This window comes from Thermobia domestica, chromosome 9 (assembly GCF_964235325.1).
Source record: "Thermobia domestica chromosome 9, izTheDome1.hap1.1, whole genome shotgun sequence".
Taxonomy (NCBI): domain Eukaryota; kingdom Metazoa; phylum Arthropoda; class Insecta; order Zygentoma; family Lepismatidae; genus Thermobia; species Thermobia domestica.
The window spans coordinates 269,134,806-269,148,118 of NC_137462.1; the positions used below are offsets into that span (position 1 = coordinate 269,134,806).

Below are 13,313 nucleotides of genomic sequence, written 5' to 3' on the forward strand. Positions count from 1 at the left end.
TTACTTTTCTTATTACAATAAATACCAGCATTACATTCTTTTTGATACCATTGAGTCTTAATGCTCTTCCCTTCCTTACTCATTAAAATGTCAAGATAACATAATACACCTCCCTGCTCTGTCTCTAGTTCTTTAATACCATTGAGTCTTAATGCTCGAGTCACATAAAACCACCACTAGAAAGACAGATATTCTGAATCTTCGAAGCATACCAGTAACCAATGATAACAACAATAATTCTACTAGCGTTTGCAGAACTCTTATCCAGTTTCTGCACTTTTGCTGACATGTAACACGTACAAGTTCTCTAAATGCTATAAGCAGACGTCACTCTTGCAGTCACCTTGATCAGGGTTAGTCTCCTGTGATGGGCTCAGACGCTTGTAATTTCAAAGTATAATAACGATACTTGTATTATTTAACTAGGTTAATTCAATGTCAAAATGATGTATAATCAAATCTCAACAAGTGTGATTTTAATTAAATAAAACATTCACTAGTAGTATAAAATGTTCTTAGTTAATCGTTCTATAGGAGGGTTATTACAAAATTCTAAGCCTAACTCAGAAATTTAACTGGTCATGTAAAACTTTTGTTCAACCTTTATAGGATCTCATACCAAATGTGCTTTTTATTATTTACTTTTTCTGTGGTTTTGCAACTAAAGACAGACAATCCAGTGTGCGACCTTTCATCAAATGGAGAAACGGAAAGCAAGACTTGTTACTGAAAAATCTCAGTACGGGTTTTACACTGCAGGATATTCATGCCGACATAGTTACTACATTAAGCGATAGTGTCATTCTTATGTCACAGTTCAGGGTGTCTAATAAAATTCCAAAATGAAATTTCGTGACCTTTTCTTTACCAAATAATAAAATTTCCTAACATTTTCAAGAGCGAATTTGGGTGCGAATCAGGCCAAATTTTCATTCATGCGATAGAAACGTACTTTGCTTGTGATTTGGTAGCGTCTAAAGCCGACCACAGACATTTTTGGTGATGAATATTGACGTTCTGTAAAACAAAACTTTCTAATCTGTACTTACATTTGTACAAAAAAAAAAAAAAAAAAAAAAAAAAAAAAAAAAAAAAAATCGTGATCCAAAAGCTAAATTTCGTGCCTTTTTTTGTGACTTTCATGACCGTCTTCTGATTTCGTGACCGATAGACACCCTGCAGTTAAATATATATTCCTCATCCCTATCTTTAAAAGAAGGTAGTCAGTGTTCTTAGCAGCAAAGATGGGCTACTGCTTTCTGAGATTCGCACGGGACAGTAATAATATGAAGAGCAATCAATAAATAACGAGGCAGAGGATATTACATAAAAACTATGCTATTTAGAAATATGGAGACGAGCCAGAAATGTAGCGATTTGCGCGTTAGATAGCATTACGTGTCCAGTCATTTCGTTTTTGAAAGCAACGGATAATGGAAGCATCGAAAGAGCAGCAGCGGGGTGTGCTTTTTGACAGCGGAAGGTCAATGTAAATTCCATCGTCGAATGAAAAGGATTTCTGCGGTGTACTGCACGTCACTGTCCAAAATTCAGGAATGAACCAAGTGGTTTTGTGAAGGACAGACACTGTACGGAGATGACAAAGTGGAGTTGAGCACCTACGTGTGTCACCAAATTCAAGTGGGAAGTCTTTCGGTAAGCTCAAAAAGCACTGAGTGGACAACAATTTTCAAATGGAAGATAAAGTAAGTATTAAAAAAAAAAAAAAAAAAAAAGCGTCTGAGCAATTGGTTCCAAAGCAGCCAAAGGAATTTTACGAGAATGGATTGTGTGACTATTGTCACAGTGTGATGCTTCAATAATTTCAGAAAATACTTTTGAGGTACGTACAAAACATTCTTTGCAATATCCTCTGTCTCGTTATTTACTGACTGTTCCTAATACCAGGGCTATTCGGAAAGTGTTACCCGTTTGTGCAATAAAGACACAGTAGTACATATTAACAAATATAAACATTTTTATTGGAAAGATCATACTTTACACTACTTCTCCACATAATCACCAAGCAAATTCAGGCATTTGTTATACAATGTGACAAGTTTTTTATTATTATTATTATTATTATTATTATTATTATTATTATTATTATTCCAGCGTCATAGTCCTCCGCCGCCAATGTATTGAGATACGTAGTCACGCAGATGGTCTTTGACAATTTCATGGACAATTGTTCGAGACACATTAGGAAAATGTTCACAGAGTTCATCAATTGTGACGCGCCGATCGTTCCTCACGCATTCGTCTACTGACCTCAGCAGTTCGTCTGTAATGACAGATGGTCTCCCTGAACGCTCCTCGTCGTGTGTACTCCCCCTCCCCAGGTTGAAGTTGTGACACCAGCGCCGAACAGACGACTCATCCATCACATTGTCTCCATACACCTCCTTTAATTGGCGATGAACTTCACAAGGTCGAACATTTCGTGCATTAAGAAATTTAATCACGGTCCTCACTTCACAACTGGCGGGGTTCTCAATTCGTTTAATCATTATAAACGAGCACAGACACAACACAGGCACTGTTAGCGTCACACAACCTCGCACAGAGCAGGCAGACAAGCCACTGACGCGATCTGACCTTGCCCAGCGGCTCCCCGAGTCGTCAACGCTTCATGCGGCGCAAACGGGTACCACTTTCCGGATGGCCCTCGTACATTATCTTCCAAATGGGCAAATAGTAACAGCGGATTATTATGTTGGACTTGCGAAAGCTGCGTGATCGTGTTAGGACGAAACGTCGTAGAGAAATGACAAAAAAGCGATTTTTTCCATCAGGAAAATGACCCCAGCTACAAGCGGTCGTCACCATGGCAGCAATTCACGATTACAGCGTGAAATTGATCTCCACCCATCCTTATTGTTCGATTTAGCAACTTCTGAATTTCACTCATTCCCACACTTCTAAAAGAACTTGGAAGATAATGACACTGATGATAACGTCATGCGTATCGTGGTTTTTCAGCCCCATTCACGAACTTGAACTCAACGCCCTAGTCGCATTGGAAGATCGCTTCTCCTGAGATCAGTCACGTCAAGCAATGCCGGATCTTATCAGAAGAAATGTGGAAGACCGTTCAAACCAACCAAATGGTACTGTCATTGTGGCTTCGTGAGGACAATGGGTTGCCACTAAAACAAAGAAGTAGCGAACTCTGAGCTTAGAATGCCAACATTAACGGCGAGGAAAAGTCGATGTACTACCACACATCATCCCAAAGTATGCGTGCCACAAGGCAGCTAGTAGGCCATGGATCCCTAAGGACTGTTGCATCAGAGTTTAGTTTAATTTTGTAATGTACTTGAGCATCAATGGTCAAAGTCCTTTGAATTGTTAGAGGACTATGTTGAAAAGTAACACTATACTTTAAATCTCAATTTCTTCTTACATAGTTAGGCTTAGAGCTTTTGTAAAATCGCTCATAAATTGTAAATTTTATTACTATTATTCTCATTCGTGACGAAGTTTTTTTTTCTTTCTTCGAAAATTTCTTAATTTTACAGTTGATAGGCAATGTCATAACTTATTACAACATGGTTGGAGTTTATTTGTCTAAATACACGAAATTAAATTGACTTACCTGAAATGGCTTGTGAACGAATTCCTGCTCTCTCTTCTCTTGCCTTTTGGGCCAATTGCCTTAAATGTTCTTCCTTCTTTTCTTTCTCCTTCTGGGCCAGTTTCTTCTCCAGTTGCGCTCTCATTTCTACAGCTTCACGAGCCTACAATAATAAGACACTGCATTTAACATCAAAAGTATCATTTTGACCGAAAGTATCAGCCATAAACATTGAAATTATATATATATATCGGATGTTCTAAAAATCGCGCCCACAGACTACACAGCACTATTGTGCAAGTCAAAATAAAGCGAAAAACATATATACTTCTTAGGTCTATCTGGAGACGCAAATTGCACTATGTGGCAACGTCGCAGATAAAGAACCATACAGCAGATTTACCAATCCATCAAATAGTTACATTGACTCTTTTAAGATCGCAGTTAAAGTAGATAGACGCTGACACTAGCACCACTTAAGGTAACAATCGATGTAACTGTTTGATGGATTTGCAGAGCAACAATGCTGTTGGAGCCAAGTTAATCTGCGACGTTGCCACATAGTGAAAGTTTTGATTCCCATAGTAGCTGAAGGAGGCCTCGGAGGATACACCATTATATAACACTTTCGCTTCATTTTAACCTAAAGAATAGCACTCTGTTGTCCGTGGGCGCCATTTTTAGAACACCCGACATATATGTATGTAAAATTCATATAATTGGCACTTTCCGATGTAACTGTTTGAGTTACATAAAACAGAATCTTAAGCTTTCATCTCCCATGATTATGATCCGTAGGCTACAGAACATGACTGTGTAAAAGTGGTAGTGATATGTAAATGTAGGAAGAAGCGGGGGAACTGAGAAATTTACAGTTTCACCTGTCATATTACTAATTCTCTTACCACACATTCCTTCTATGAAAGAAGGTCGTAAATGAGTTGAAGCATCAGGAATAGTTTTGTACAGTCACATGAAGAGATGAGTATCAGTTTTAATTATCTATGAAAAAGTTCTAGCGCAATTTCTTTATAATCTGCATTTCAATTTAAATGCATACACATTAAATACTTAATCCTCATCAACTGAACCAGTTTTCGGATCGAATAAATTCGCCAGATCAATAGGACAGCCATACTTCTTACCTTTCTGTCAGCTATATACAATGCTTCTGCAAGCTTTGCGAAGTTTTCATTAATATGCACTTGTTGAAGGCCTCTTCCATCAGCTGCTAATCGTTTATCCAAAGGAATGGTATAACCCTGAAAAAGAAAACTCACATATTACTATTTGACGGGGATTACTAGCCTCGTTCCATAATTACTCAAAATCTGCTACTGCTCGACATATGGATCAATTGAATATTAGTATTTTTGTCTTCAAGTATTTCAGGTCGTTTCAGGTTTATGGCAATAAATTCAATTGCTATAAACTGGCAATAAATTCAATCCAAAAAAAAAAAAAAAAAAAAATCAGCACGCGTTAACACGCCTGAGAGATATTACTGCAAGTCGTTCGAAAATCCTGTACTGCCTTGCAGGAAGAGTGGACAGTGGTCGCCGAAAATTACGTCACTTGGGAGGATGACATTTATACCCTTTCCGACATCGGTTAACAAATTGTGGTAAACTGTAAAAAAGATCACGCACTACAATTTTACATTTCGTCCGGTACATGCCACCAGCTGCAGGTTTGCTGCCATCTAACGGCGTGACGTATAACTTTTACTTACTAGCTCTGTAAAATATAGAACTCAAAAATTTGCTTTCGTTCAAGCTCTCCTGTGGAGTAACTGACATATATACGCCACCGTTAAGATGTTAGACTAACTCCGTTAACGAAATCGGCTTAAGATGATTGCTCCAGTTATATACTGTATAAAAAAATGCTTTCGTTCAAAGTTATCCTCTAGACGAACGGACGGACGTAAGTCGTCGTTACTCGTTACGATGTTAACGGATGGATTCTATGAACAAACTTGGTCGAGAAAACTGCTCTAGCTATCTAATGCGAAAAAAGAATTTACAAGTTCGTTTCCGTTCAATAGTTATCGTATGGAGTAACGGTCATACGTATGTACCAACACTACAATATTAGTCCCGCTTCGGTGATCCTAATAATTAAACACTGAATGACAACAGGTTTCCTGAGTCAAAGAAAGAGACCAACTTTGTGATGAATCGAAACAAAACGGGCACCCTACTGTTGCTAGACTCTCATATATTGGACATAGCAGATATTGGAGGCCCGGGCGTATTCTCAATATAGTTGGAAAAATGCGTTCCTTGGTGGGACGTGACAACCCACCGTCTCAAAGAAATAATAACAATGGTGGTACAACTTTTACCGCAAACAGCATAACTGCACATGTTTACATTTGGTAATGAAACATAAGGTTTGAGTTCATATGCTTCGTCCCTTACATATCAGGGAGAGAAAGGTGAACAATCGAAAGCTGTACAAACGACATGTTGCAGGGGATAAGTGGAGTTTGTAAAGTGCTTTCAAAACTAGAAACAAATTGACAGCTCAAAAACACGTGCAGATTTGTTTTGAAGAAGGGAATCTACGTCACATAATTATTGAGGTCATTCAGCGAGGGTCGAATCATAAACGCCCGTTTAGCAATAGTGGGTGGAGGGTTTCCCTGACAACAGACCTTAACATTCCAATCTTGCCGCTAGTAAACACGTGTTTTCGGAAGGAAAGAAGCTGTTTTAGTCTTTCGTTTCTTTGTGCATGAAAGTGATTTTTAGATTCAGTTTACTTGTTTATATTCAAGTGCATTCGAGTATTACCTTCATATACAACCCTGTAAATTATATTTGTATATGTGATCACTTTTGCTGTATGTATCGTGTGCTAGTGTGTGTGTTGTATGTTTATTTATGTATATACATATTTGTGTAAATAACGAATACACACTTTAATGTCTAGTGAACTGGAGGACATTCTCCCTGCAAAACGGCTGAACTCATTAAACTCAGAACATTCATTACGGGAACCAAAAACTGTTTATATATCCCATTGAAGAAATACTTATTTCTTACAAACAGGTTTACTCAGTGAATTAATCATCGCCTCTTTATAGACACCGAAAATAAAACAGGGTGTCTACTAAAATTCCAAAATGAAATTTCGTGACTTTTTCGTGACCTTTTCTTTACTAAATCACAAAATTTCGTAGCATTCTCAAGAGCGAATTTCAGAATTTGGGTGCGAATTAGGCCGAATTTTCATTCATGCGATAGAAACGTGCTTTGCTTGCGACTTGGTAGCGTCTAAAGTCGACCATAGGCAATTTTGGCGGTGAATTTTGACGTTTTATTGAACAAGATTTTCCAATATGTACTTACATTTGTACAGCTATAAAAATCGTGAACCAAAAGCTATTTCGTGACTTTTTCTTGACTTTCATGACCGTTTTCTGATTTCGTGACTTTTTAGTGACATTTGTGACTTTCGTGACCGATAGACACCCTGTAAAATTTTATATAATTACGTTTATAGTAATACATTCCTTCATGTTGTGTATATTCATTCATGTAGCGGAAAAGACGGTTAGCTTCAAGCATCATCCTTGTTTCTGAATGTTATAGCTTTTCACCCGAAAAATCAATAGTAATCAACATTTGGAAACATTGTATATTCAATATATTATGAGTTACTTAGTGACACGCTTTTTCGTCTTTAGTAAGAGATCGAGGGTTCGCTTCCCGGAAGACAGAATGTGGTTTGAATTCTACGTTGAACCGTGGAGCCACAAGTAATATATGCTCGTAAAATTACACGTTAAACTCAAACAAGTTAGAAATGAATCTTGTTTCTTCACAACAAAGACCCTAATGATCACGATTTCTTTTAGGATACTTATTTTGTTTTAGGATACTTATTTTCAAATATTTGTATATAAAAAAAATATTAACTGCTCGCTGGAAATCCTCAATACATGGCGGAAGATATCAGGAAGACTATGTTATGATTCAGGACAGGTATCGGAATAGCTTGAGGGACGCGAAGACTCTTCCTGAGGTCGACATTTTCTCTGATCATAATCTTGTGCTGACCGAAGTGGATATTCAACTGAAAAATATAGGCAACAAGATGTAGAAAAACAATTAAGTAAGACATCTTTTCGTTGAAAAAGTCGAAGAAAAATGCTCAAACGAGGAAAGGATAGGTGCAGGTAATAACAGATGGTGGGAGCATATTGAACTTTGCATACAACAGGCTGCAGAAGTAGTAGTAGACCGCGAACACAAAACGGATAAAACAGATGTTGCAGAAAATAAGGGAAAGGACGGCGTGGAATCAGGTTGATAAAGAGGGCCGAAAGATGTACACGAATTAAACAACTAGTTACGAAGGAAAACAGACAGAGCAAGAGAAGAATTTTGCAAACGTAAACATGAGGACATAGAATTAGCAGAAGTTGTGAAATATGAGGAAATGTACAAGGAGGTGAAATTTATGGAACTTCGGAGGAAACAAGAGGGTATTACGATGGCAGTAGAAAATAAAAATGGGAAGGTACTCGGTGAGAAAAGTGAAGTCTTAGGAAGATGGAAAAATGGGTTTGAGGACTTCTATGAGAGTAGAGATAGACCGTGTGGCTTGGATATTGAAGTAGCAAATCAAGTACGAAAGGATGATAAAGGGTTTAGTATTTGGGATGAGTTTTGAAAAAGCTATATACGAGATTAGAAATAGAAAGGCTGCCGGGATAGATAATATACCAATTGAATTCATTAAGGGTCTTCACTATAGCGAAATTAAACTACCGCTAATTTTAGTTTTTCTGTAATATCTTCAAAACAAATAAAAATATTCGAAAAACAGAAACGTAGTGAACTAGACATATTTTGCATGTGATACGTTATCACAACTCATCTATCTGCTTTCGATTTTGCAACTGTAGATAGATTTAGCATTTTTTTTCGGATTCTCTAAATAGCAGCATATCAAAAGCAGATAGATGAATTGTGGTAAAGGTATCACATGCAAAATAATATTGTCTAGTTCACTGCATTTTTGCGTTTCGAATATTTTTATTTGTTTTGAAGATATTACAGAAAAACTTTAAAATTAGCGGTAGTTTAATTTTGCTGTAGCGAAGACCCTTAAGAGTATGGGAAAGAAGGGCAAGAAAGAATTGTTCCGACTCTCCAATGAACTATATGAAACAGGAAAGTGGTCAAGAGATTTCCCAAAGACGAGCATGGTACTGATAGCTACGAAATCGAACCCAGAGAGAGATGTGAGGGTTATAGAACTATTAGTTTCATATCGCATGCAGAAAATTTTTGCTTCGAATATTGAATAGAAGTTGTACGGAAGAACAAATGAAAACTTGAGGAGGAACAGTTCGGGTTCAGGAGAGGTAAGGGCACAACAGATGCAACTGAATTTTGAAAGGTAGTCAGCGAAAGATATAGAAAAAGTGAAAGACAGCTATATTGTATTTATTGATCTAGAAAAGGTTTTTGACCGCTTGAATCGGGAGCTGTTGTTAGGAGTTGTAAAGAAGGTTGGCTTGGAATGGAAAAATAAAAGACTTGTGAGAAACTTATATATGAACCAACAAGTAAGTGTTAGAATAAGGGAAGCAAATGACAGAGGGGAGAGTGCAATTGGAATGGGGGTTCAACAGGGATGCTGTCTCTCGGCTACATTATTTAATATGTATCTAGAAGAGATAGTGCGAAAACAGCCTACGTAATGAAGAAGGTACTTCAGTAGGAAGTAGAATGATTAGGTGTATAGGATTTTAGGATGAAATATGCCACTCCTTGCGGCATCTGAAAAGAAAATCAATAAGATGTTCCAAAACATGAGGAAGGACTTTGAAGAATATGGGATGGAAATAAATGTTAGAAAGACAAAGGCCATGGCCTCGGTACCAAATACAGGAGGAGAGAAAATAGAACAGGTGATTAGTTTTTGATATCTGGGTACAAATTTTAGTGATATGAAGTGTGAACGTGAAATAAAAGCAAGGACAGGAATGGCGAAAGAAGTCTTTAGGAGGAAAAAAAGCAGGGGTGGATAACTTAACGTAACTGTAACGTAACGAAAATAGCTCTCTGTAACAAAATTATTGGTTATTTAATGTAGGTAGGTACAAGGTATACCACCAATTTTGGTTACGACACCGTAACGTTATTCGAGCATGTAACGTTATTGTACCGTAACTAATTGAAGGAACAAATCTGTTTCTGGTATGCTTTATAACTCCTCTGGGCAAAAAATCCAGCTTTCGTACCACCAGAATGAGATTCTTTCCTATGCGGGTATCTAATGGAACGAAAATGTGCGGAACAGAAGCTATTTCGTTACAAAGACTATTTGCCACATGAGTAACACAGTTGATCAGATAGGTTTGGTAAAGGTATTGTGTTCATCAGTTACAGATCTTATCAGATCTTTGGAGAGTTCCTTGGCCATGGTTTCAATTGTATTGTTCTTCAGAGGGTCACATTGAACTTCGTTCTTCAGGTGGTGAAGCAGAAAGAAATTTCACTTTCATATGTTGTTATTGCAAATCTAAAGCAGTAAGGAGAAAAAGGAACTTGATCGATTTCTGTGAATATCACAGGGGAAAGTCAGTCACAAGGCAGGTGGAACCGTGGAAGGGGCAGCAGGGTCAGGGGGAAGCATAGAGTGAGCCAAAAGTGGCAAAGGGGAGGAAAAAATAGACAATGTCTTTCATTCTTCCTCTTGCTTTGTTTTCATAGCGCTCTTCGCTGTCCACAAGAGTAGGATTATTTGATGTGAAACCTGCTCCATGAATGGGGGCGCAAGCCTGTGAAAATCATATTATTATTATTATTACTAAAACAAAACTTTACAGTTCTATACAACCCACAAAATAGCTAGAAAATTGTGTGATGCATGGCCACGGGGTATTTCAGCGGAGTTTGCTGATTCTTAATCCCGGCAGATCCCCAATTGGTTCACTATATTGAGTAAAGATATTATTATTATTATTATTATTATTATTATTATTATTATTATTATTATTATTATTATTTATAACGAGCGTAGGCTAGTGGTTAGCGTTCTTCCTTCGCAAAAGGGAGATCCTGGGTGCAAAGCTTGTGGCTTGCTACCCTGACTAGTTACACCAGTTTTTTCGCGGTTCCACAAGGTGAATGTCGGGATGTTATCTTTAAGCATAAATCCTGCCTGATTTTCTTCTTTCCTTTTTCCACTATTGATGTTAAAATATTCTGTTGTAAATTGGCCTTAGAGGCTGTATTTGAAATATTGTTACATAATTAAATGAATGTTTAGAGCACACCAGGCACGCGTCCAATTATTATTATTATTATTATTATTATTTTCTGGATCCAAAGATTTTTGGGGGGTCTTATACGTATATTGTAGTATTTAACCTGTGTTATTCAACATCTGAAAAGACTAAGTAATTGTCAATTAGTGCCTCCTATTTCTCAGAAAAAATGATAGTGCTAGAGATATAAAATACAATTTTTAGGCCATATCATTCATTTCGATATGAAACAAATATACTTGTGTTAAGAAAGTTCACAAACATTCGTCAACCTACGAAGTTTAGTGAGGGCGGGGAATCTGAATTCAGTAGACCCCACGTAGCTCCTGGTTTCAATTCTCAGTAGGAGCTAAAGTGTTACCCAGCATCTTGAGACAATGGGAAAACTTCCTAAGTTAAGACTACGGTAGACTAGCGGAATCTGGTTACGTGCTATGTGTCTTCCTTTCACTTGCAGCAATAATGCTATTGTTTAGAGTTAAAATTCATAAAGTATACTGCGGGGGGAAGGGGGAGTAAATTCAATCCCATGTTGCAAGTTTAAACATGTACATGGAAAACAATATTTCAATTTAAACTATGTAAAATATTTTTATGACAAAAGTTGGTATATACTATATTTTCTTTATGACATCTTGTATATCCCTCAATTTCAGGTTAAAATCTGCCAAGAATAAAAGTTTAAGTTCACCTTTCTCCATAATTTTTTTAAAAAATGTATGTATGGTCAACGATAATTTTCGTTAGAAAGTATTCGATTTTGGGGTAATTTGGCGTACTTTTATTCGAGGCTTCCCGATTTGTATTCCCTCTGCTCTGAGTTAAAAGCAATAAGAAATAAATTAGTGGGTTTACCCTCCTAGCCCCCGTGCATTTCTTTTAGAGTTCAATGGTAAATTTTCTATAATTTATTCGATACAATATAATGTGTTTTTTTTTTTTTCACTCTTTCCATAATCCCCAGTGCTTGGAATTAAAATCACTCAAGAATGAGCGGTGAATTCAACCCTCTTCCCCCTGAACTTAAAAAACATTTTTCTCGATAATTTCCGTTACAACTACAGCGAGAAAAAATGAGTGATACGTAAAATTGTATGTTACATTTGTATTATCCTGTAGTTTTTGGACTTAACGTACAGCAAACGTATAACTGAAAACGCATGTTTTATAATACTTTCTGCATAAGTATTCCAATTCCATCTGTACGTACTTTCCGTATGAAATAATATAGGCTATCAGGATCTCACATGCAAATGGACGTATATAACATATAGTTGACGAAGGTAACATACATATATGTATATTATAAGGAAGACTATTAGATATCCCACATCGTGCAACGACATGATGTAACATCTAAGGGCAGGGCCTATGTAGCATACGGATAACGTTTGTTCCCTACTGATTTCTGTAGTAAGCAAGTGGATTCCGTATATTTGTACAATATACCGCTGTCCGGAGAACGAATTTTTCTCAGTGTATGGGTAGTGGATCTGAAAAGGAAGGGGGGCCGCGGTGGCTCAGTGGTAGAGCGTTCACCCCAGGTGCTTGGGGTCCCGGGTTCGATCCCAGCCCCCGCCAAGTGAACCTTGTAGTGCACAAACACCGCGTGTGGGGGGTTTCTCGGGATGCTCCCGTTTCCTCCCACTTTCTTCATTCCACCATTTCATTCATTACTCATCATCACCGTCTCCTTTAGCCTAACCGGCATAACCGTGGGACGTAAAACTCAAAGATTTCATTTCATTTTTTTTCTGAAAAGGAAGGGGGGTTGCATGACGTCATGCCGGCCTCCGAGCCTATCTTTGCCCATTTTATTTTATTTTATTTTTTTTTAGGAAGTGGGGAATGCCATAGATATTTTTTTTGTGTGTGGGGTAAGGCGTTTAGTCGCCTTCCCCGGTTATAACTGTTCGATTTTAGTGTAATATGCCGTATATTTTCCTTAAGGCTTCCTAATCATTCACTCTACATGGAGCCGAAATCAGTAAAAAAATAGCTTAGTGGTTTTACGTTACCCTCTCCCCGATTATTTATAGTTTCACAATAACTTATATAAATCTCATTCGGTTTGATGCAGTATTATATATATTTTCTTTCACTTTTTCCGTAATCTGCTGTTCTTGTAATTAAAATCGGTCATAAATGAGTGATGAATCACTCCCTCGCCCCTTTCTTTATATTAAGAAATCTTGCAGCATTGGAACCTATCAGAAGTACAATGATTTCCCTCCAAAAAGAAACTCTTTTGCTTGGTGATTTCTACGCTCTGTGGATCAAATGCAAATTAAGGCTTCAACATCTGGTAGACCATACAGAAAATGTTCTCGCCAGAAACTTAAAGTCCTTTATGGAGAAAAGAAAGCGTAGTCAGACATACAAAAGTGGTCATGAAAATGAACGTCTAGCTCCACTTTTTGAATATCCTGGTTTCAATGCTGCCTT

At 37.4% G+C, this 13,313-nt stretch overlaps 1 protein-coding gene across 1 annotated transcript in view; it reads right to left on the reverse strand.

Annotated features, from left to right (window-relative positions):
- Bx42 (Puff-specific protein Bx42) overlaps window positions 1–13,313 on the reverse strand; it is an 88,288-nt gene that overhangs the window by 17,110 nt on the left and 57,865 nt on the right. Inside the window, exons 8-9 of the mRNA XM_081726040.1 lie at window positions 4,723–4,839; window positions 3,599–3,740 (exon numbers count right to left, since the gene is read on the reverse strand). Coding sequence (XP_081582166.1) covers window positions 3,599–3,740; window positions 4,723–4,839 — 259 coding nt within the window. The remainder of the gene's footprint in view (window positions 1–3,598; window positions 3,741–4,722; window positions 4,840–13,313) is intronic.